Below are 24,050 nucleotides of genomic sequence, written 5' to 3' on the forward strand. Positions count from 1 at the left end.
GGAATTCCTTAGGAATATTCCATATTCCTATTTCATACCAAATCTGGGGAGGCAAGTGGATTAACAGGTAATACACTTGCTTAACACACCTTTCAGTCCAAGTAAATTAAAATACTTCTCTCTAATACCCAAAGACTGCATGGAAATTAATAGCTTTACAAAAGATGATATTTGCTGATAGTCTTCTCTATTCCAGCTGCAAATCCAATTGTTTTGTTTTTTTTTCTAATGAGATTGATACATTGCCCTTACTCTGAATCTCTGGAGTTATGCAAGACAAGCTAAGTTTGTTGAAGACACAAAACAGAGAAGGTCAGAGGAAACACTTTCACTGTGCTCAAACTGGTGCACAGAGTCCTTAGTGAAGAACTCTTCCCTGAACAGGACAGCAGTCCTACAATGATGGTAAAAGCGTCTCTAAAAGTTGAAAATATTTTGGTGTAAAGATGTGCATTTTATCACTTTGCTCAGTAGCTGAGGAAGCTGCATTTGCAAGTGCAGTTTTTGCATCATTTCTATGTGAAAACTTCCTTTTCCATGTTACTTTCTGAATGCCACAAAAGGAGGAACAATTAAATATAATTTTTTTATTTATCTTAGTTTAAGACAAGATAGCAACAAAGCATTAGACACATAGGAAATTAAAGAAAAAATAAAGGTTAATTAAAAAATTGGCAACAGTAAAAATAACAAAGAACGTGGATCAGTAATTTCTTACAGCTAATACTACTTGTGTGGGTTGGCAGTAAAAGAAGCACTCATAAAGGCTGTCTAGAAATAGATCTTTAACAGCATAGTAAATTTGATAATTTAATTACATTTCTTTCATGTAATAGTGTATATATAGCTATGCATGGAATCATGGTATTATGAATTGGAAGAACAAATGTGTGTTTGAATGAGATCAGTAATATATTTTTTGCCTTTTTTTTTTTGTTTTACTGCTTTTTTTGTTGTTTTTTTTGTTACAGCTCTAACTGTTTAGACATAAAGGTCAAAGGATCCTAGGAAAGGAATTGGGTCTTAACAATGTTTAGAGAACACACAAGAGATTTAAGAATTGCATCCAATAAAGCACTCCATAAAGTGCACATGGTCTTTAAGAACGGCCTTTCCAGCTCTTCAATGATTTTTCCAACAAGTTAGTTTCAAGATGTTTCTGACAAACCAAATCATTGATACTAAGCATCTATGACCAAACTGTAAAGAATTTTTTAGTAGTATGTGGGTAATTTTGTGGCTTAACCACATTTATTCAACTTCATGGCAATCTGAGATTTTGAATTAAACTTTCTACCCAATTTTTAAACAGTAGGGTCCTTGTGATTCTCAGCCTGTTGAACATGTTCCTTCAAAAATCTTGTGCTTTGACACATCATTTAACTGAGATGACTTTCTAGAAGTAATAAAGTTCTGCTAATCCAGTTGATCCAGATGCTGGTTTTTCCTGTTCAAGATTTATCAGATGATTTTACACATATTACAGAAGCATACTTTTAACTATGCAAAACTGAAGAAGTTTAAAAAATTTCCTATATGAATTAGTGCCAGATATTTTAATTCTTCAGGCCACAAGTATCACATTTTCTATTTCTCTTTTCAGTCTGCTTTTGTGAGTTTAGGATGACATATTTTTACATTTGATTTAGGAAGGTCGCCTCCTTTATTTATTCAGAAGAAGCCCATATATGTTTAGAAAATAATTTCTGTCGTACAACCAGATGAAAGCTTGCCAGGAAATGAGAAATCTGAAATGATTCAATGAAAGACTCAATTTCATAAACTTGCTAACACGAAGGAAGGGATTTTGAAACTCTTTCCTGTACAACTCTTTCCTGCTCCCTCTGATACATTGGCATTTTTTCTCATTGTGAGAAAATATGTTTAGGTATAAGTGAACTTTCCACTTTTTCTGCACAATTTTTTTTGCACCTCTGTCTTGACAGAAGAACAGAAGAAACATAGGAATGACAGAAAATGCCACACTCTTATTATCTTTTTAAATTCAACTAAGGCGTATTAGCAAGGTGTGTCCTGGATGGATCAAAGATTTTCACTCAGGAGCAGTTTCTGTTTACGGACCCAGATTTTTGAAACACACACACTATTTTACTGATTTTCTCAGAGACTGATCCCGGCCAGCCCCAGGGCAAATGCAAAGCAAAAGCGGTTTATTTAATCAGATTTCCCCGTTTTGCTCATGGCTCTTCTGCCGTCTGGTGGGATCAGGGAGAGACCCTTGCAGGGAATCCTGCGTGCCATTCGCAGGCAGCTACAGCAGAGGGTTCCCGGGGCTGCGGTTTAGATGAGTCCAGCAAAGCAGCTGCGCTCAGTTTCAGCGAGGAAAGAGTTAAAGAGCTCCGTGTTCCCCCGTGCCCGGGAGGCAGCCTTTGTGTTTAACATTGGCAGGGGCTCAGTTCGGGCTGGAGGTTTGTTTTAATTGGGGGAGGGGGCAGAGAAGAGGGGACGCTCCGACTTCTTCAGTCTGTCTCTTTCGTTCACTGATCTAGCGGAGGTGGAGATTTTCAATTCCACCCAGTCAGACGCAGGCAAGAGGATCTGGTAAGACTATCCCAGGAAAAGCCAGTCAGAAGAAATTCTGCGAGGCGGCGGCGCCAGCAGCCGCAGCATGAGGGTGAGCCGGGCGGGGAGGCGCGGCGGGGGGAAGCGCGGGATGCTGCGGGAGCCCATCCCGATCCCACGGCGGGAACAACACCTTCCGCAGCGCTGGGAGCGCCCCGCTCAGGGACCCGGGGCCGTGTGCGCCTCTGTGCGCGGGTGTGAGCGTGTGAGAGAAAGGGAAGGGAGAGAGAACAAGAGACGGGCACACGGCAGCTTGGGGGAACTGTTATTCCATAAAGTTAACAATGTATGGATCTTGCCAGAGGCTCTCTGTATAGGCTGCAGGGCAGGCAGCACGGGTTTGCCAATGCATGTTGGAATTGATCCTTCGCTGGTGCTGCAAGGAGCATGTTTCCTCTCGCCCTGGAGAAGCAGCAGCGGGCGGCTACCCCGGCAGCGCTGGCTGGGAGCAGCCCAGAGAATCCCCCTTGCCGGCGTTGTTCCCTCCAGCGCCTTCCTGTCCTGCTCCGCTTCATTTGCTCCCGTTCACATCCCAGCTGCCTCACACTCAAAGAACATTGTTAACGTTTTAGCTGGTCTTTATCACTTGGAACAATTTTCCACTAAAAGTATGGTCTCTTCTTGCGAACCCCGGCATGGGAATTTTTCTAGCTTGATACTCCAGGCAAGTCAGGAATTTAGTCCCTCTGCATCCTGTAGCACTGCAGGAGCACAAGCTCCCACATTAAGAGAGCACCCTCACACCCTCCAGGCTGCATGTGAAGAAGGACAATCCTAGATTACCTTATCACAGAAAGTTATCAGGGATGCCAGTGTGTTACTCATAGGAGGCAGGCTGCATGCTATATTCTGCAGTAAGATAAATACTTTAAAAATATGCACAGAGGAATGAAGGGCTGTCAGAAATCTATTAAAAGTATCTTTAGTAGTTAGTCCATTAAAAACTTTCTGTTTTTGCTTCTTAGGGAAAAGTTTCTTTCAGGAGAGGGAAAAGATGGTAATTGACAATTTTGTTCCCAGCTTTGCATGCTGGCGGCACGACTGCCATGCTGCCACCATGTTTATATGACACATACATCAAATTTTCACTAAAAGGGTTACAAAGTAAGAGGAAACTGATATAGCTATTAAAACATAGGGCTGTGGGTTCTGCTCACAGCTTTATAACATTCACTTGGGAAAGTCATTTAACAGTGATGCACCTTTCCCATTTGTAAATTGAGGAACTGTAATCTTAGGAAATAATGCAAGTATTAATCCTTGCCTGAAAAGAATCACAGTCAAAAATGTCTATTCTTTCTGGTAAGACTTAGAATCTAAAGTGAACACATTTGCACCATGCTGCTCCTAAGTACCCTGAGATACTATCATAACCAGCATTTAATTTAATTAAATAAGGAAGGATTTACTATTCAGTACCTTAAACTTTAAAATCAAGCCCATGGGAACTCGCAGCTGGCCAGTGCCTGATCTCAAATACAGCAGTGCAAGGATTGAAAGGCAGATCCCTGTTCTGTGAGGGACAGCACTCTGCATGCCAGACAGGGTTAGCATCCCATCTGCTGCTCTACAGAGGTGCACACTCACTGCCACAGACCACATACAACAGCAGCCTGAAATACTAGTAAATATTTATACTCTGCCTGCTCCAGAAGTACTATCAGTAAATTTTCTTCCTCCTTCTCTGGTAAACGTCTTGCTATAAACTCTGATTTAACTGCCCCATAGGGAATGAAATTAGGATTCATTTATTTAAAAGGTTCCTCCCAAATACTTCAGGCGAGTCCCTGGAAATCAGAAAGATATAAATACTTTGTTTTCTACTCTTCTTTTGTCAACACTGCAGCACTTGGTCTTGTTTTGCAGATATAAGCCATGCAAAAAAAAAAAAAAAAAAAAAAAAAATTAATCCAAGGCCTCAGGAAAATGGACCAAAGTGCCATCACAGGTTTCACTGGAGGTTTGGTACCTACAATTCCTGTGGCAGTGGTTACACACAGGCAGACTCACTTCCTAGGGCAGGATTCTATGATGCTTTCTTCCCTACCTGGAAATGTCAGGAGTTATTGCTTAGAATACTAAACCAAGTATTTTTTATTCTTAAAGAGCTTAATTTTTTATCATTAACTTCACTGTGGCTAAGCACTAATAGCATGAGTTGCAATTACATTCAGGACCAAATGACAAAGTTTGAAGTTATTTTCCTTGCCAGAAGTCTATCCCAGGACTATAAAATCTTCCTCCTAATATTAAAGGATTCTGGATTTGGTCCAGGTTTTGATTTGAAATACATGTCTTTTCAGTTTTCACTTGAGATCCAGGTAATAAGCCAGACAAAAACAATATAAAGACTAATTGTTGCAGTAGATAGAAAATACTCAGAAAATTGATGAATTTACTACCTTTAATTTTTAATGTACTGCTTTTACCTTTCTTTTCCAAAGAAAAAGGGAGTAAGTTCTTATTTTAGCTAAAATACCATTCAGCAGTCTCCAAGTTTAAAACAGAATTTCATCCACCCTATTCTTCCATCCCTATACAAATTCTGTCTCAAGTTAACAGGGGATCTTATTTGCATAAGCTATCACTTACTTAAGGAATTTTTTGTGTTTGCTTCTTGTCAGACAGGTAAAGGGGGTATATCTAGATTTCAGAGCAGCACAGCGAGCATAAACAGGTGTTTATACATATGTGCTGCAGAGGCTGAACATTCAGATACCCTCCCTAAGTGAAAAACAGGATGTTTTATACTACCTGTTGTACTGATTATGTGCTTTTTTTCTTTCCCTTTTTTGCTTACAGTTTCTGTCTGTGGGGGAAAAAGTGAGAAGTATCTCACGGAAATACTGAAGAAAAAAGTGAAACACTTCTCTCACTGAATTTGCTCACTGGGGACTTCAGGATGGAAGCCTTGTGTTTAAGAGTTTCCTTGCTGCTGCTGGTGCCGGGATTTGTCCTCAGTGACAGCTCTGACAGAGACGTTTCCAATCGGAGTGATTCGGGAAACCCCCTTTCCACCTTCTCAGGGATTGAATCCAGCATTCTCCTCACCACCATACAGCCCCCGGTGTCCAACCAAACTGTCAAATGCTCCCAGCAGACTAAGATTGCTGAAACTTTCAAATACATTAACACCGTGGTATCCTGTGCTATTTTCATCATTGGGATGGTTGGGAATGCAACTCTGCTGAGGATCATTTACCAGAACAAGTGTATGAGGAACGGCCCGAACGCACTGATAGCCAGCCTGGCGCTGGGAGACCTCATCTACATTGTCATTGACATCCCCATCATGGTCTACAAGGTAGGACAGCACGATCCATCCCAACACCTCCTTACAGCTCCCTGGCTGCTCTCTGTGCTGCCTCCTCTACTTAGTGCTCTTCTGTCAATGAAGAGTGCACTTAAGGAAACAATAAAGCTCCTTTTTGTTCTGCAACAAACCCCTTGTTCTCAGGTCTCAAGTCCATCAAGAAAAAGTGTATCACCCATTAAAGACGATGTAGCTCTTAGATCTTAACCGAAGTGTGGCCTTAGGCATTTCACAGCAGCTCTACAGCTAGCGAAAGAATTTATGAGGGAAGACTTTATAAACTGTTCTCCTCCTCGATGGACTAGTTGCTATTTTTATATTATCTAATCCCTACTTTATATTTTTACAGAAAATACTCCCTGTGATATGCAGGTTTCATATTATGACATTGCATGGACAGATTATGTCAGTTAAGTTGAGCCTTAAGGTTTTCATTTAATATTCATTAAAAGCAGAGTCTCAAAATTATTCCAATTATATCACAGACCATTTCTGAAATACTAAATTTCATTTGGATTTGTCAAAGTGTAAAAAGGCTCCTCGGCAATTCTTTTATCCAGTATAAAGTTATCTCGTCTCAGTGTTTTGATTTTCCATTTTAATTAAACAAAACCATAAAGTAGTGCTTTTTCTGATGCAATTTGTATTTACTAATATAATTCAAACCAGAACATGCTTGAATGAAGAGAACTGAGCCTTTTTAAATATATTTCATTGATATTAACTTATCTTAGAAAAATCATCAAAGAATTCTGTAAGCTTGTATCTGTCTCTGTGGACTGTACACAGGTGCATAGCTGATAGGATATTTGACTTTTCCTTTTTTTCAGCAGAAACATGAGGTGTTTCTATTTGTAAATACAACACTGAGTCATATTACATATATAAGTCATATAATTAAGAAAAAATGTTCTTCACAATTCTAACCCTTGAAGATTCTAATGACTTTTATTTACATGTGTTTTAAGTGAAACATTTTAATGCATGGTTTTATAATAGCTGGTGCTTTGTGGTTTCAAACTGGACTTTAAAATTAATGAAACAATGATTTTAAACATGCATTTTGCATCTTTATAACATTGACATCATAACTGCATTTTAACACAGGTATTCATAGAACAACATCATAAAATTTGCATTAATTAATGGAAAAAAATTCTCTCTATGTGAATCTAATACATTTGTAGAGAGGAACGGGGAGTCTGTTATTGTCTACCCAACCAGGAAGAGGAGGCGGACAACTTATTCTATAAGCAGCTGAAAAATGTTTCAGGATCATCAGCCCTTGTTCTTGTAGGTGACTTTAACCTACCAGACATCTGCTGGGAACTTAATACAGCTGAAAAAAGGCAGCCCAGGAAGTTCTTAGAGGTGTGGAGGATAACACACACACTTTTTGTCACAGCTGGTGGGTGAACCCACCAGGGGAGGGACTATGTCAGATCTGCTGTTTGTAAATAGAGATGGGCTGGTGGGAGATGTGGTGGTTGGAGGCTGCTTGGGACATAGTGATCATGAAATTACAGAGTTCTCGAAATTTGGTGAAATCAGGGGGAACATCAATAAGACTTTTACATTGGACTTCCAACGGGCAGACTTTGGCTTATTTAGGAGACTTCTTCAGAGAGTTCCTTGGGAAGCAGCCCTTAAAAACAAAGAAGTCCAGGAAAGGTTTCAAAACAGAGGTCTTGAGGCCACAGGGACAGACTGTCCCTATGTGATGAAAGATGAGTTGACGAGGCAAATGTCCAGCCTCGATGGGTGACGAGGTTTTGGAGGAACTTGGTAACCCTCTTTGGAAGGAGGGTCAGGAAATATTTAAGGGGTTTGCTAGGGCATATAGGAAAAAATTAGGAGGCCAAAGCTCAGTTTGAACTTAATTTGGCAACCTCTGTAAAGGATAATAAAAAATGTTTTTACAAATATATGAATGGCAAAAGGAAGTGTAAGAACACCCTTTGTTCTCTACTGGATGCAGGAGGGAACTTAGTAACTGCAGATGAGGAGAAGGCAGAATTGCTTAATGCTTTCTTTGCCTCTGTCTTTAGTGGGAAGATGGTTTGTCCTCAGGACAACTGTCCTCCTGGGATGATGGACGGTGTCAGGGAGGAGAACATTCCCCTTCTTATCCAGCAGGAGGCATTCAGAGAACTGCTGAGCCACTTGGATGTTCATAAATCTATGGGACCAGATGGGATCTATGCCAGGATGATGAGGGAGCTGGCAGATGAGCTTGTGAAACCACTCTCCATCATTTACCAGCAGTCCTGGCTCACTGGGGAGGTTCCAAATGACTGGAAGCTGGCCAATGTGACATGCATTCACAAAAAGGGTGGGAAGAAGGACCCTGGTAACTATAGGCCAGTTAGCCTGACCTCAGTGCCTGATAAGGTAATGGAACAGTTTATACTGTGTGTCATCACACCCAGTGGTGTGATGAGGATGCCCAGGGTATCACACCTAGCCAGCATGGGTTTCGGAGGGGAAGGTCATGTTTGACCAACCTGGTCTCCTTTAATGACCAAGTGACCCACCTGGTGGATGCAGGAAAGGCTATGGATGTTGTATGTGGACTTTAGCAAGGTTTTTGACACTGTGTCCCACAGCATTCCCTGAAAAAGCTGGCAGCCCATGGCTTGGACAGGAGCTGGGTTAAGAACTGGCTGGATGGCTGGGCCCAGAGAGTGGTGGTGAACAGTGCTGCATCCAGCTGGGGATCAGTCACCAATGGTGTTCCTCAGGGGTCTGTGCTGGGGCCAGTCCTGTTCAATATTTTTATTGATGACATGGATGAGGGTACTGAGTCTTCCATCAGTAAATTTGCAGATGACACTAAGTTGGGAGTGTGTGTCGATCTATTGGAAGGCAGAAGGGCTCTGCAGAGAGACCTGGAATTATTGGATGTATGGGCAGAGTCCAATAAGCTGTTGTTTAATAAATCCAAGCACTGAATCCTGCATTTTGGCCACAATAACTCCCTGCAACATTACAGGCTGGGGACAGAGTGGCTGGACAGTGTCCAGGCAGAAAGGGACCTGGGGATACTGGTCAACAGCGACTGAACATGAGCCAGCAGTGTGCCCTGGTGGCAGGAGCAGGGAGGTCATTCTTTCCCTGTACCCAGCACTGGTGAAATCACACCTTGAATACTGTGTCCAGTTCTGACCCCTCAGTTCAGGAAGGACATTGAGACATTTGAGCACATCCAGAGGAGACAACAAGGCTGGTGGGGGGCTTGGAACACAAACCGTGTGAGGGATGACTGGGGATTGGTCTCCTTCTCCAGGCAGCAGCTGACAGAATGAGAGGACACAGTCCTAAGCTGCACTAAGGGAAATATAGGTTGGATATTAGGAAAAAGTTTTTTACAGAAAGGGTGGTGAAGTACTAGAATTGTCTGCCCAGGAAGGTGATGCAGTCACCATCCCTGGATGTGTTTAATAAAAGTCTGGATGTGGCACTCAGTGCCATGGTTTAGTTGAGGTGTTAGGGCATGGGTTGGACTCGATCATCTTGAAGGTCTCTTCCAACCTGGTGATTCTGTGATTCTGTGATATTATCTATGGTGAAATGCACTACCTGGTTCTGATCTTCCAGTTGTATAAATTGCAGATAAGTCCTCTAACTTTAACTGGGTTTGATATAACAAGGATGACTGTAAATAATTATGGATGTGATTTAATGGAAATTCTAGTTTACACTTTTCAATACTCCACCTGGAAATTTAAACTGTCAATTTGTTGATAAGATATCTGTAGAGTATTTTGGATTAACATTGATGAAAAATATTAGCTTCTGCCTGATTTGAGATTCATCTGTCTTCCACAGCTGGGTGAATGCCTAATGAGACATGGGACTGGGGCTCCTAGCTGGCTCAGAGCCTACACAAGGCCAGGCTGGATGGGGCTCTGAGTAACCTGGGCTAGTGGGAGGTGTCCCTATCCGTGGCTGGGAGCAGGAACTGGATGATCCTTAAGGTCCCTTCCAATCCAAACCATTCAGTGATTCTATGACTGCACCTCCCATGATGTATTACAGTTTCCTCCCTGGTAGCTTACCCTGATGTCTTTTCAGATAATTGCTAAGGCAGCATTCTCACTTCTCATGGCATATCTCATAGTGCATTCAGAGGAAAAGTGGCATGAGTTCTTTTCAGACCCAAGTTTGAGAAACAACAAGTATTTTTATTGCAAAATTTTTTCTAACCTTTCAAGAGTTCTGCTTCTTTTTTTTGCAAAGAGGAATGGAAATCTGGAATTAATTTTGCCTTTCTGAATTGCCTTTTGATGGTCTTCTGAAAATTCTTCAGAAGTTTAGTTGAAAGTAACAAACAATTTTTTAAATATTCTTTTTATTATTTTGCAATACTTTTTTTTCCTATTAATCTTCTGTCACTTCTCAGGAATTCCATAGGTGCATTTGTCTTGCTCTATTTTATATGATGAGCTGAACTATGGTTCTTATTTGATGAATGAAATTTCCTTAGCCTACATGAGAAATTATTTTTTTGCTGCAGAGAAGTATTGGATAAATAAAGGCTATGAACAAAACCGTAGCCTGTTGACACCGATGTCTGTCAATTTCCACATGTAAGAAGGTAGAATTAAAATAACTTCTAAAGCTTAATTCTAGATTTCAGCTATTTTTCAGTTATTTAAGAATAAATTATTTATAAATTACCATATACAACCACCTTGTTGTCTGAGGCTGGCTGCAAGAATTGTGATGCAGGGAAGCATTTATGGGTTTATAACGGACCTCTGGTACATCTCATAAGAAATGCTATTATTATTATTATTATTATTATTATTATTAGTCCATTTTTCATATGAACCATTCTGTAATGTGGATGCTTACATTAGGAGTTGGGTTTAAAGTTTGTTAAATGCCATTCCTGTTTGTACCACTAGGGATCCTAAAATCTGTGTCACCTTTCAGCTCTTCTTGCTGAGTGACAGTGTGAAGGGTGGCCATTGGAAATATCATGATTGGATAATTGAAGTGATAGTCTTTTAAGTAAAAAAAAATGCAAGTGTTTTTATTTTTGTTTTAAAGTAATTTACACCCTCAGAACTTTATGTTAAAAGATTCTTTTAGTTTCAGAGTTTGCCTCATGTTGAACCATACATTACTATCCTACATAGAAAGTGGTGTCAAACACTTCATAGCTTTTAGGTTCAGACCTTCATTTTTAGGACAAAACTGAACTGAAATCAGAGTAAACAAGCATTCAGCTGCATATTAAAAGTGTTAAGATTACCACATTGTTTAGAACAAAATGTAAAATACCTGTAATCATAAGTGAGTATCAGAAATACTCATAATCAGTTTCTTGAAACATAATAGTTTAATTTAATAGTTAACTATTAACTATTAAATTAACTATATTGAAACTACTTTCAAAAGAGAAGTAGATAATGCCACTGGTACTCAAATCCATTTTACAAACCTTAGAAAGAAGCAGCTCTAAAATTGTAGTAATTGACAATGTAAGATCCCAGGAGAATTTAATCCATTCTAATATGTGTTTACACAATTAACAAAGATATGATGCTGAGAAAAAATTATTATATCATTTATGTTGACTAAAGATGTGGTCATAAGTGTTTGACATTTTTAACCTTTCTTTGTGGTACAGTAGGCTCAAAAACTCACTCCTTACTTTCTCCTATTACTGTAATTATATAGTGGATTCCCCTTATTGTTAAGTGGATTGTGATGCAATAGTCACTATCCTTTGAAGATATTTAGAATGTATTAAAGGCCCATTATACTTAATTAGCACAATACATTCACTTAAAGTATCAAATCAGTTAAAAATCTTAACAAATTGAGTTTTACAGGAAGAGTGACAGTTATAAATCCAACTTTAATAGACCAATAGACCAAAGACAATTTAATTTTCAATCACATTTTTATATCATCAGGACCCAGTCTACTCAAAACACATATATTTTTACTGGTATAAAGTGTGAGACATCTATCCAGGAAAAAAGCAAGTGTTCACTGCTCAGACAGCTCAAGAAGATGTTTTCTTGATTAAAATGGAGAATTTTGGTTAATTAATTGGTATTCATGCTTACTTTAGTTGCAACATTATCTAAATCTCAGTAGTTCACGTAGAACATTAAAAATCTAAATATAGGTAGCTGACAGCAAGCAAATGTTCATCCATTTTGTCTTCAGTGAAGGAAGACTCAGCTAAGGCATTTCTAGTCATGGACATTTTTTAACATCGCAGCACAATCCCTTCTGAATCAAAAATTATTTGGCATATCTGAATAAGTTTACCAACAGAATTAATAATTATACCTACATGAGGACCATAATTAACCACATTGACACTGATCTTGTAGCTGATAGAACAAGTGGCATCTTTTGTGCCAAAGGAGTATAAAGCCAAGCCAACAGCACACAAAAAGCTAAGGGCACTTAGAAAATAAACCCTTCTTTAAAGGCAGAATTCTTCACACGAATAGTGTGTATTTCTCAATGAAGTACCAACACAAGTAGGAAATTCTGAGGCCTCATCTTGACAACTATATTCTGGCTTTCAATATCTATGATTCCATGTAGTGACCAAACACAGCAGAAACCCACAAGTAGCACAGGAATTGATCAATGAGTCCTGAAGGCAGAAATTTCCCAAAATGGAGCAAGGAATGGAAATCCATCAGGAATCTGTTCTATTTACAAACAGCAGTTTCCCAGCAGAGTGTGTTGAATGTGCAAACCAGGGTAGCAGTTAAGGAAGAGATTTTATACTCTAGGTCTTAGTTCAAGATTCACTCTGCCTTTAACTCATGGCTGTTCTTTGGGGAGTGGGACATATGCTCCTATCAATGCACAGCTCCTCCCTCATCTTCAACTCCTCATCTCATGCCTGCCTTGCTGATCTGTGGATTTGAAATAGTGTACAGTACTTAGAGACTCTAGGTTTAAGAGAATATTTTAGTGTGTTTTCTGTCTTTATTTCTCAACCAGCTGAACTCTACAGATAACAAGGAATTGTTTTGATTGTGCATACCCAGGGTTTACCGGCTCTGCAGTAACTTCTTAGAAATCCTGTCACTCTTTTTAGCAACACATGAAAGAAAACACAGCTGGAAGAACAACAAAAGAAATATTATGCCCAGGGATTGAAAAAATTCCTTTCAACAAATCACCATGCACATAAGCACACCTTGCTGCTCATTGCCCTGAAGAAGAGCAGCCCAGCTTGAGAAACAGTTTACCTAACAGGATGGGAAAATAGCCAACATCATGGAAAGTAATCCTGCTTTGTAAACAGCAAAAATACCACAGGGGAGATGCCTAGAGATGCCAGGAATGTTTTACTGCTAAGTAAGTTTTTGAAATAAATGTAAGCATTTTAACAAGAACCTAAAACTTAGGATTTATCTTTTTTCCAGTTAGTTCAGACAGGTTGTTCTGCTGCAAAATCAGGGCATTTGTTTCCTTACTTTTCAGGATCTCTTGAAGTATAATCTATTTTCCCTTGTGTAAAAACTATACATTCCCTTCCATAGCTGCCTAAGCAGGAGAAAAACACTGTAGGCATTCAGTGAATGGCATGAGACCTTTTGCTACCTTCACCTTTACTCAGCCAGGCTAAGATAAGCAAATTAGCAGGAAAAGCTATGGCAGGGCAATTCAGAGTAAAAAATACCTTTGATGGTTCTCATGCATCCCCACATAACCTTTCTTCCTTCCAGGAAGAAAACTAGTCAGTCTTTTATCCACTCAAAGTAGAAAAAAGACAGTTCTTGGTTGTAGCAAAATCAGGAATGTATTTCCTGCAAAGAAGAGTTGAAGAGATACAGCCATGCCAGAGTTGTGAATCTAAGTATAAGGAAATAAACAAATGATCCCAAAGCTGGCAGAAGCTTGAACAATCATCTCACCATGTACTCAGTACTGGTGTTATGCCCTGCATTATCAAGAACACCCTTGTTCTTGTTCTTCTCTACTCTTTGTTTTCCTGTAGTCATTGTGCTTTCAAAATCTGAGGTTTTTCAGAGAAAGAATACTTAGAGACAGGCTTTGTTCCTCTCCATCTTTACAGCTTTCCCTCTTTCCTGTAAAGTGGTGGAGCACAGCTGAGTTGTGAAGGAAGAAATAGATGAGTTTTGTCCAGCAATGCAATTCTTACATAAAATACAGGTTTCAGGAAGAAGGGAAAGGCTTGAAAACATGCAATGAATTCCTACCCTATGACATTTCATGAGGAGAGAAGGGTCCTGTTTCAGTCACCACAACCAAAACACCACTGCTGAGGACCCAATACATCCTTATTCCTAGCTAAGCAATCTTACAGATCAGAGATAGGTGAGACACTTCAGTCAGAATCATCATCTTTTGCCACTTAATGCAGTCAGCTCAGTGGTATAGAAATTAGATACTTCTGTGTTGAGTATGATATTACCTGGATTCCACCCAAAACACCAGATATCTTGTCTGGTCCATGCAGACAAGCATGACAAGGGTGTATATAATTGTATAACACAATTTAAGACAGAGCTTTATCAAGACTGCTCAATATCTCTTCAAAGAAACTAGTCTAAAAAAAAAAAAAAAAAAAAAAAAAAAAAAAAGCAGCAAAACCAAATGTGTTGATTTAACAAAGCCAAAAGAATTTCCCTTATCTTTCATTCTGGGTTATGTGGCAAGTAAAGAAAATCACCCTAGACTACACTGGTTTTGTAACTCCTGCTCCCCAGTTAGGAGCTATTGGTCACTTGTACAAGTTAATTGTATTTATACAAACAAAATCTGCTGGCTTGGTGCCTCTCTCCATTACTGCACAAGTGTAACTTCAGACGCAGAATAAAAAGGTATTTCTGTTTTTCCTGAAGACAGAATTGAAGCTGACTTCCATGGTTGTGCCAGAGTTGTTTCAGCAGTATCATGGAACATTTAAATGCCATGAAAGTCAGGAGAGTGTCCTAGATGGAGACAGCACGAGGGGCAAGCACCGCGTGTAAGGAGCACAGTTCAGTTTCTGGGAAGAACATCTTGTGTATCAGCACAACAATGGTCCCAAGTGGATATGGGAAGAGGCAGTCTCTAGAGCACTAGGATGAGATCAGAGCAGGGAAGGGCAGGTATGAGGCCTTTGCTGCCATCCTCAATGCCACATGGCAGAGAAGGGACCTCCTGACATGTACTTGCTGAGCTGAAGGAGGTTTAATAGAGCAGCTCAGAGCCAGTTCATATCCAGCATCAAGTCCATGTATTTTGGGCTGGGCTCCAGGGCCATCATCTGCCTGCAAGCACACAGTATCAGCCTGGCATGAGATAAACACAGTGGCTGCACATGAGCATGTGTGTAACCCCACTCATGTGGTGGGGTTACAACATTCTGTCTTTCAGACTATATATAAATTGCTTGGGATGCACAGTGGGACTTGATGTTTTGTACATCAGCTACCATACTGAGGGGGGTTAGAAAATAGCAGCAGCAGAATAAAATCAACGGAGTGACATTTAAAAATCACTGCAAAGGAATGTTCTCAGTGCTGATGTCTTGTTTGTCTTCAGCCACAGCTCAGGGCACAGAGGCCATATAAAGCAGCAGAGGAGGGAGGATGCTCAAGGAAGCTGTGGCTGTCTGGTCACTTTGCTGAGCTTTTAAAGAGCTGTCTTCATTTTTGATTTCAGTGGAAAAATACATGTTGACCACACACTTTTCTCAGGAATTGCACCACAGTATGAAATACTCCTAAGCTGCAAACTGCACGAGGGAAAAGTGCATTTCCTTTGCCACATGTCTTATTTTGAAACCTCAGAGATTTTGTAAGTGAGTTTGCAAATGCACAACCCACTTCCACAACCCATAGAGAACTGGGACTCAAGAAGGAGCAAGCAGTCTGATTTCTTCTATCCTAGAGCCCTGAGAGAAAATGTAATTTTCTAGAATTTTATAATAATTTTATTTGGATATCAAAATATGCAGAAGCACTCGAAGAGCAAAGCCAGTTATTCTAGTTCTTGCATTGTGTCTAAGTAAATCAGGATTAATTAAATTAAATTCCTGGGCTCATTTTTAAGTACTAAATAAATGTATTATTTCCTTCTGAAATTTCCATACCATGCTAGGTAGAGGGAACAGAGAACAAAGGGAAACGGACTTGTTTTGATGCAAAAATTAGCAAAACTGAAGACAGCATCAGATTTGCTGACTAAAAATATCTACAGAAGAAAAAAAAAATTGGTATCTGATCCAAGGGGAAGTAATGAATGCATAGCTGATGCAGAGTGATAATGGAGTACACCCCCAGAAATGATTGCAAAGTGAATCTTGCAATCAAAAAACCTTATTTCTGGTCCCAGGGATTTTGACTAAAATCCACTTGAAAAGAAAGCCTAATGATTTGGTACTGATATTACTTCAATTAGTGGAAAGTGTAAGAAACAAAAGGAATAAAATACTTTTAATCTCAAAAAAGGAGAGCTTCCTGGGGTGTGGGGTTGAAGCATACATGCTGGAATGCATGATAAAGCTTCCCATGAGGAGTAATGAGTTAGTGAACCTTTTTCAAGTACAACACTTTTCTTTTTGAAGCTAATATTTGCCTTGTAGTAACAGAGTTTCGCAGTCACTACAAAGTGCTTGCTCGTTTTTATTGCTGGTGTAGCTACAGTCACAGTCAGGGCACTGAAAGGAATAGGTGGCTTTCAGTTGCCTCTTAAAGTGTGATCTGTAATGATAAATGAGTTTGGGGGCTCTGGCTGGCACAGGGGATTGACAGAAGTCTGCTAGAGCTGCTTTTCTGTGGCAGTGCCATTTGGAATTTAGCCTTCCCAGCCTGAGAATTACTCTGAATTTACCCAAACCCAGCCATGAGTTTGGAGCTGAAATTCCATGTGACTGCAACATGGTTGAATTACTATGGGCCCTGATCATCCCTTCTTTTTTTTAACTTTTTTTCTGACAAAAGCTAAAACCTCATATGAGAGTTCTAGGCAAAGTGCAGAATTTGCTCTGCAAATATTTGTTACACTATTGCAAACCTATCTGGAAAACAATTCTGCTGGAGCTTTCCATGCATTTCACTGAGTCTAAAAATACGAATAGAATCAGAAATAGAATCAAGAGTTTGCAGATACAAACATCACTTTTGCTACTGGAGGTACTGACTACAGTTAAATCATCATCCCTAGCAATCCAATCCCCAGCCTTTTGAGAAAAGGGGGATTTCCTTTCATCAAATGTCACTATCCTAAACTAGGATACCATAGCACAGGTGCTTGCACACATATGTTTGATCCACAGTTCCCACCCAGCTGGGTGAAAGCTGTGAGTTGTTAAAATCTGTCCCGCAATGCAGGTAATCAAATGAAAATATTACTATAGTCCTCGAGCGATACAGGCAATGGGGACTGCATAGCTGCTTCCAGCATTTTTAAGATATCATTTGGGGGACAAAATCACAGGTAATTCAGTATTGTGATGAATGACTATAAAACAGAGAGGGTGCAAAAAATCTGCAGCAGAAGAAGAAGAGTTCCTATTAATCTAGAATTGTGTGATAAACATCTGTGCTCTGCAGCAAAGTTGTCTGAAAAACTCATGCTATGAAAAACCAGAAAGGTAACACCTACCTTAACTGAGATAGATGTGAATTTGAACTTCCCACAGTTAATATTTGTATTGCTAAAGGTAGTGGTTATCAGCATGCTTCAATTTAACACTAATTTACATCGAAATAAAATGTTTACTTTGAATATTACAGTCTTGAGTTCCAACCAGAATTTGTTTTTCTAATTCTGTAGCTGGAATACACCCACTTTTACCAGATAAGTGTGTTGTTCCAGGACCTAAGTTTCTACTGAAAAGTATTGCTAGTCTTTGTGCTTGCAAAGCTAACTCTCAAAACACGAACATCCTATTGCTGAGAAAGTCTCAGCAGTAGAGATTTAGAGAAGATCAACAAAATGGTAATGCAAGAATGAGAAGGTTTAGTGACTGTTTTTCAAAAGAACTATTAGTGAGGGCTGAAATATCCCTTACTTGAGTTAAAATAGATCAGTACTTTGTATGGATTCAATAATTTTTCATTTATTACACTTACTTACATTGAATATAATCTACCATCTTACTGTCAGCACAAGTAAAGGGTGATTTTCTATGACTCTGCAGCCAGTCATAGATTTGAATATCCTGAATAATTTTGTGTCCTGTATTTTGTCTGTATACTTGATATCAAAGCTCAGTTAAAAGACCTGTTCAAAGCTCTAACAGTTATAGCTAGAAATATTGCTATTTATAGGTTAATTCTTCACAACTGTGCACATAAATCACTGCACTAATATTTATTATGTAAATGCCTCCTTGGAAATACTACTCTAAACCTCAGTCACACATCTTTCCAATGGATGCCTTTCTGTTGCCTTGAAGCACAGCCCACAAGTTTGCACGGTTGTCCTTTAAAATGTAATATGGAACCAATTATGCATGCACAGTGTTTTCTTCACACTCCTCAGAGTCTGGCACTGAATATTGCCATGAGTTACGCAATGGTACATTTACGATGACAAGAATCTACTTGCGTGCAGCATCAGGACTTGGCTCTGAGGCACTTCATTTTGAACCCTGAGTTATGTTTTGACTGCCTGGTTCTGGGACATGGCAATCACAACCACTCAGGACAGGCTTGAGTTGGATTTTTCAGTATTCAGTACTGCTGGCGGATGCATAATAATTTAGAAAAAAACTTTTTAACAATGCAATTTACTATTGCAACAGCGCAAGGTCAACGTTTAAGTGTAAACTTTCAACTCCTGTGCTGCCACAGTAGCAGATATTTCACAGATTCACTCAGTACTGAGGATGTTTGAGGTATGGAGAATTCAAAGTTACAGTGGCTATGCCTAAGACAAGAAATAATTACAGTTGTGACCTACTTGCTATGTTATTGTTTAAATATCCTGATTATTTTGTATCTTCTCTTTAGCTCCTCGCTCAGAAATGGCCTTTTGGAAATACAGAATTTGGACAGTTTCTTTGCAAATTCCTTCCCTTTATCCAGAAGGCATCAGTGGGAATCACAGTCCTTAACCTGTGTGCCCTTAGTGTGGACAGGTACAGTATGTTTTACTCTTTTGGCATTGTTCTTGCACGTACAGATTTCCTAAATCTGGGAGCACTAAGCTTGATCTTCTTAGCAGGTAGATTACAATATAGATCTAACTTAGATTCTGGTCTTTTCTATTCTGACTAACACCAAGGACAAGATTTGTGGCTCAAAGTATATTAAGGCCTTGGACTAATGAACTTTACACATTTTTTAAAGGTATTAATGCTCTGGTAAAGCAATATTTCAATTTTTTTTTACCAGGCAAAAATTTATTGGGGTTTGACTGAGTATTCAGATTTCTTTCTTTCATATGAACTCATGTTTGTTTTGTATTTGAATAAGATCATAATCTTTAGGCTTAAAAATTAGTTTTTCAACTTACTGCCTATGGACAATAAACAAGGGTTTATTCTGATAACTTCCAAAAGTAACAGAGCTCCATTAAAAAATATGTTGGAAACTTGCTTTGATAGTTTGACATTGATAATTTGAAAACTAATGCCTCTGCTATTTTTTTAATACATAAAATCCAATAGCAGATGAACATTTAACTTCTGTAAAAGTTGGTTTCATGTCTTGAGTTACTTGATCATGTTCTACTACAAAATATCAGTATCTCTAAAGACAGAAAATGCTGTTAAATAAAAAGCAGTACTGTGTAAAAATAAAAAGTGTATTAGTACAGAGATGCAAAGAATCTTTAAAATTAATATTGGTTTAGCTTTATGGAAAAAGTTATTGTAAAAGGTTTGCAGTGGATAAATAACTGAGTAGTATTCATACCTGAAATACAGTTCCTTACTGCATTCTATTTCTCAAACAATATCTGCCCATCATTAAATAAAATCCCATGGACCACTCTAAGGAATAAATCATAGATCAAGCACATGAAACAGACAGTTTGTTAGACAAATTCTGACAACTGCAGTTTCACTAGATGAAGTTCCACTGTCACGTACATTTTCAAAAATTGGAACTACTCAGCTGAAGCTACCTTTTTGTAGATGCATACATATTTTTACAAGGATGGATTTGCTAATCCTCACAACAACCAAATGCTGTTTCCATTTGAGTATAAAGTCTGGTATGGGATCAGACTCAGACTATTTAATTTCCTCTCTTAGCTTAGACACTTTGCCAAGGACATATTCTTTATCATCTGTTGCTACTCTAGTAACTGGTTGCAGAGGATGTGTGTTAGAAAACAGATGTATAGAGCCAGATTCTGATATTGGCTAACAAGAACTGAATCTAGGTTCAATGACCATGAAAGCTCAGAGCACCTTCAATAAGTTAGGTTGGACACTGAATGTTGGGCACATTATCACAAAATTCCACATCAGCTTTCTAGAATGGAAAATTAGTAAATATCAAATTGTGTGCTGTCACAGCTGGACTGTATCTGGTCTACAGGCAAGTTAATTCTTGCTTTAAAAAAAGCTCCTGAAAGCTATCTTGTTTATAATATAATTATTTTGGGTCTCTATATATTGCATTCTATGACACAGAAAAGATGGAGTCAAGATGGAGGTAGAGTGAATCCAGAGCTCCATATTTTTAGTCATTATTGACTCTGTCCCTGTTGCAGACTACAGTCTTAAGTTAGAACAGGATTCTTTTTTTTTTGCTATCAGGAAAATCCCTGTGCTAGCTACATCCTATTGTGAAACTCCCCTCATTACTAGTGCCCTGGAGTGACTTGCCCTGACAGTGTATTGAGATCTAACTGTGCATGGCCAAGGGGAACAATGGCCACTCAGATGTGAAGAGGGTTTTAAGAGGCTGACAGAGAGCCAGCCATTCACCCTTGGGAGCAACCTTACTTAGAAGTTGCCTCAGATGCCCTTCGGGCATTTTTAAACTCTAGGTCACGATGGTGAGGATAGTGTGACTCTTTTTCTAAACAGTGCCTGACTGTGACTAAGAGGAAGGATGTTTCCCTGCCTGAGTTTTTACTCTAGCTTATGTCTTGATAATGATTTTGATGAAGAAATGGGTTGAAGAAGAAAAGTGAAGATACAGATCTCATTTCATGGGTATACATCCTCTTCTTGCGTCCTGTGCAAAACATATTGCATAGAACAGTAATCCTAAGGCAGATATTTTTGTCTGGACCAACTCACAGTAAGTGTATGAGACAAGTCTAGATTTTGTCACTGAAATAAAGCTCTAAGAGCTTTATTGTATTAATATATTTGCATAAAATGAAGAACAGCTATGGCTGCTAATAACGAAGCAGAACAGTTCTGTATCAGCAAGAGTAGAGACACTCATGAACTGTCCTGGCACTTATCTTGACAGTGACTGCTTCATATTTGCTTGGTCTTGTCCCTTATGTTTCCTGCATTGCTTTTCACTCTTACAAAGGGCTGATGATGCTCGAAGAACAGACTCTTGTTATATTACAGGGCCATTTGAACACCTAATTTTCCAATTAACACCTAATTTCTAAGTTAAAGAAATAGAGGAACAAAAGCATGATGTTCTCACATCCAGACAAGATGTCCTTCTGAAAGAAATGCTTTAAGCATGTTATAACTAGATAGGAGCGCAAAATATTTAATTGTGTGTATGTGTACAAGTTGACAGCACATCCATTAGCAGTTGAAAATGAGAAAGGGAGAGAGGAGACATATCAAACAGAAAACAGGAAGTGACCTGGGGAAAAAAGTGAACATTTTAGACAAGATTTGAGATAAGAGGGAAATAAACAGGAAAAAAAATTAAAAAAAAAAAAAAGAAGAAAGAAAAAAAAAAAAGGGAAGTTAGACAAATCTCACACAGATTTTAGAACGAAGAATTAAATGCAATGCATTATGCACGTATTTTATGTCAGTTCCCTGGCAAACGTCCTGTGTTTTCCAAGTATGAGGGAAATAAACCCTGCAGTACTTTCTCACTCTTACTTGTGGGAGGTTTGTGGCTAGACAAAGATCCTCTATATTACATAACCCACAGAACACCCACCTGAAAAATTATTACTACTAAAATTATTATTACTACCACTACTTTTCAAATCACTCCTACAGCAGTGAGTAAAGAGACCGAATAATTGCAGGTTAATAAATATTCAGCAAATTCTAATTGAATTACTGAGCTTCTTATGTTTTAGCTGAAAATACTAATAAAATTATTCAGTTAACAATTCCTTATTTGAGAGTTACTTGAATTGTAAACTGAAAAAAAAATCAGTAAAATATGTATAAGACACAAATCCTTACTCCTGTGCATAGTGGTCTCCTCATGTGCCAAACAGATGTAACTCTAAAGAACAGGTACAAAAATGCAACAAAGGAAATAATTGGAGTTACAGCTTGCAACCCATTGGTTGTCACTTCTGTAGTTAGAGAGATAACACAAAATAAACTTTACATTTGCTACTTGAAAAGTACATACAGTGTACAAGCCTCTGTTTGTTAAGAGCATTACTTAGTCAAGGATGGGGTAGTACCTTGTGCAGCCAATGGAAATGATTGTAAAAATGTCAGTCTACAGAAAGTAAACTTTGAACTGATTGTTAAATTTCCAAGGTTCACAAGTACTTGAGCATTTGTGTGAAAGGTTAAGTTTCTATGAATAATCCATTTGGCAATGAAAGCCAGAATTTGATATTTGGCAAAATGAAATAATACAGGATAACAAATTATTTAAAATTAAATTTGGATTTAACATGAATATTCATGAGAAGATATGATATTGGGTATTTATTTCTTAATTCTCCCAGTATAGTTTTATTTGTTTCGATGGTCTCAGAAATCTAATCTCAGAGGCCTCCTCCCTCTCAATGAACCATTGCCTCCCTTCTTTTTCACATTCTTGGAAGATTAGGATGCCTCTAGATGATATTTTTATTTTTAATGTGCAATTCCAAGTTGTAGTTTGCTTTATTATGCACAAAGTATTTATAGAGACATTTCTGTAGCAATGATGCTCTGTCTGTAGTGCTGTGACTGTGCTGTGCATGACACTGCTGTAGATATTGAGGCAAAGCTTTCCAGACTGTTTTCTGCAGGGGGATGGCAGCTCAGACACCTTCCAGTGAGGTAAAAATGCCTGCTGAACTTCTTGTGAGGGGTCTAAGCCTGGATTTGCATTCAGGCATGTCATTCCCCTAACACTGAGGCTACAGGGGATAGAATTCCCAAGTATTCCATCTAGTAAATAAGCACACTTCCCAAGTAAAAGGGGGGTGTGATACATGAAATCTGAAGAAATGCTTTGTATGGGAATCCAGTGTTACTGTATTGGTTAAAGGAGGACTGACAAAACCTTTCAATAACTACATTTTCCTGATCTCTCTAGCCTAGGTCCTGTAGTCCATAAAAAAAATGTTTTTCCCATCAGAAGCTCTTCTTTCCTTCCATCTTGGTTGGACTTGATGGCCTCAAAAGGTCTTTTTCAACCAAGTTTATTCTGTGATTCTGTGATGTCAAAAATTAAAAATCCAGTATTTCCCTTCTTAGTCTGGTATTTTTTTAAGCACATGAACAACCTTTCTTGGCCTTTTTTTATCCTCAACCTAAGAAGACTATTTGTCAGTGGATATCATGATATATCCATGTGGCAATGTCATTCTAAATGGGAAGGTGCTATTATTTTAAGGAAGTCAAATAAGCAGTTCAGAAGCTGTTGCTTCATTAATGGCAGAGAACTTTCTAGAACGAATTTCAGATAATTGCATGATCAAAAAACAGTATTTGTTCTTTCCACTGATTCTGTCTTTGCTAAATTGTTGGAAATGCTAAGTAAGTAGTTTGCTGCAATCATTGTAGCACAACAGTTAAATCTATTACTGAGAATTTAATTTATGGACTGGATTGTACTCTGTATTCTATGCCTATCAGTCTTCTCTGAATAATTTTACAACCTTCTGACCAGAGCTGACAGAGAGATTGAGGTCTCAAAGCTAATAAATTTCTACAAGCTCACTGAAAACTAAGAGACAAGCAGAGGAGAAAGATCCTCTCAGTTCGTTGAACTGTGTACACAGAACAAATGCATTTTCACTTCATTGAGAGTATTTTCCTGGTCTTTCATTACCTGAAAGCTGACAGTTCTGCTTTGGATAGTGCTGC

General features: G+C 38.7%; 1 protein-coding gene across 2 annotated transcripts in view; it reads left to right on the forward strand.

The window, feature by feature from the left end:
* Positions 1-2,248: 2,248 nt before the first annotated feature.
* Positions 2,249-24,050, forward strand: part of EDNRA (endothelin receptor type A) — a 33,280-nt gene continuing 11,478 nt past the window's right edge. Inside the window, exons 1-3 of one of the 2 annotated variants that reach the window (XM_079305960.1) lie at positions 2,249-2,635; positions 5,386-5,887; positions 18,853-18,980. In XM_079305960.1, the coding sequence (XP_079162086.1) occupies positions 5,486-5,887; positions 18,853-18,980 (530 nt within the window). In that variant the 5' untranslated portion in view covers positions 2,249-2,635; positions 5,386-5,485. The remainder of the gene's footprint in view (positions 2,636-5,385; positions 5,888-18,852; positions 18,981-24,050) is intronic. The other variant, XM_079305961.1, reaches the window with a different exon arrangement.

Source organism: Erithacus rubecula (genome assembly GCF_903797595.1).
Source record: "Erithacus rubecula genome assembly, chromosome: 5".
Taxonomy (NCBI): Eukaryota; Metazoa; Chordata; class Aves; order Passeriformes; family Muscicapidae; genus Erithacus; species Erithacus rubecula.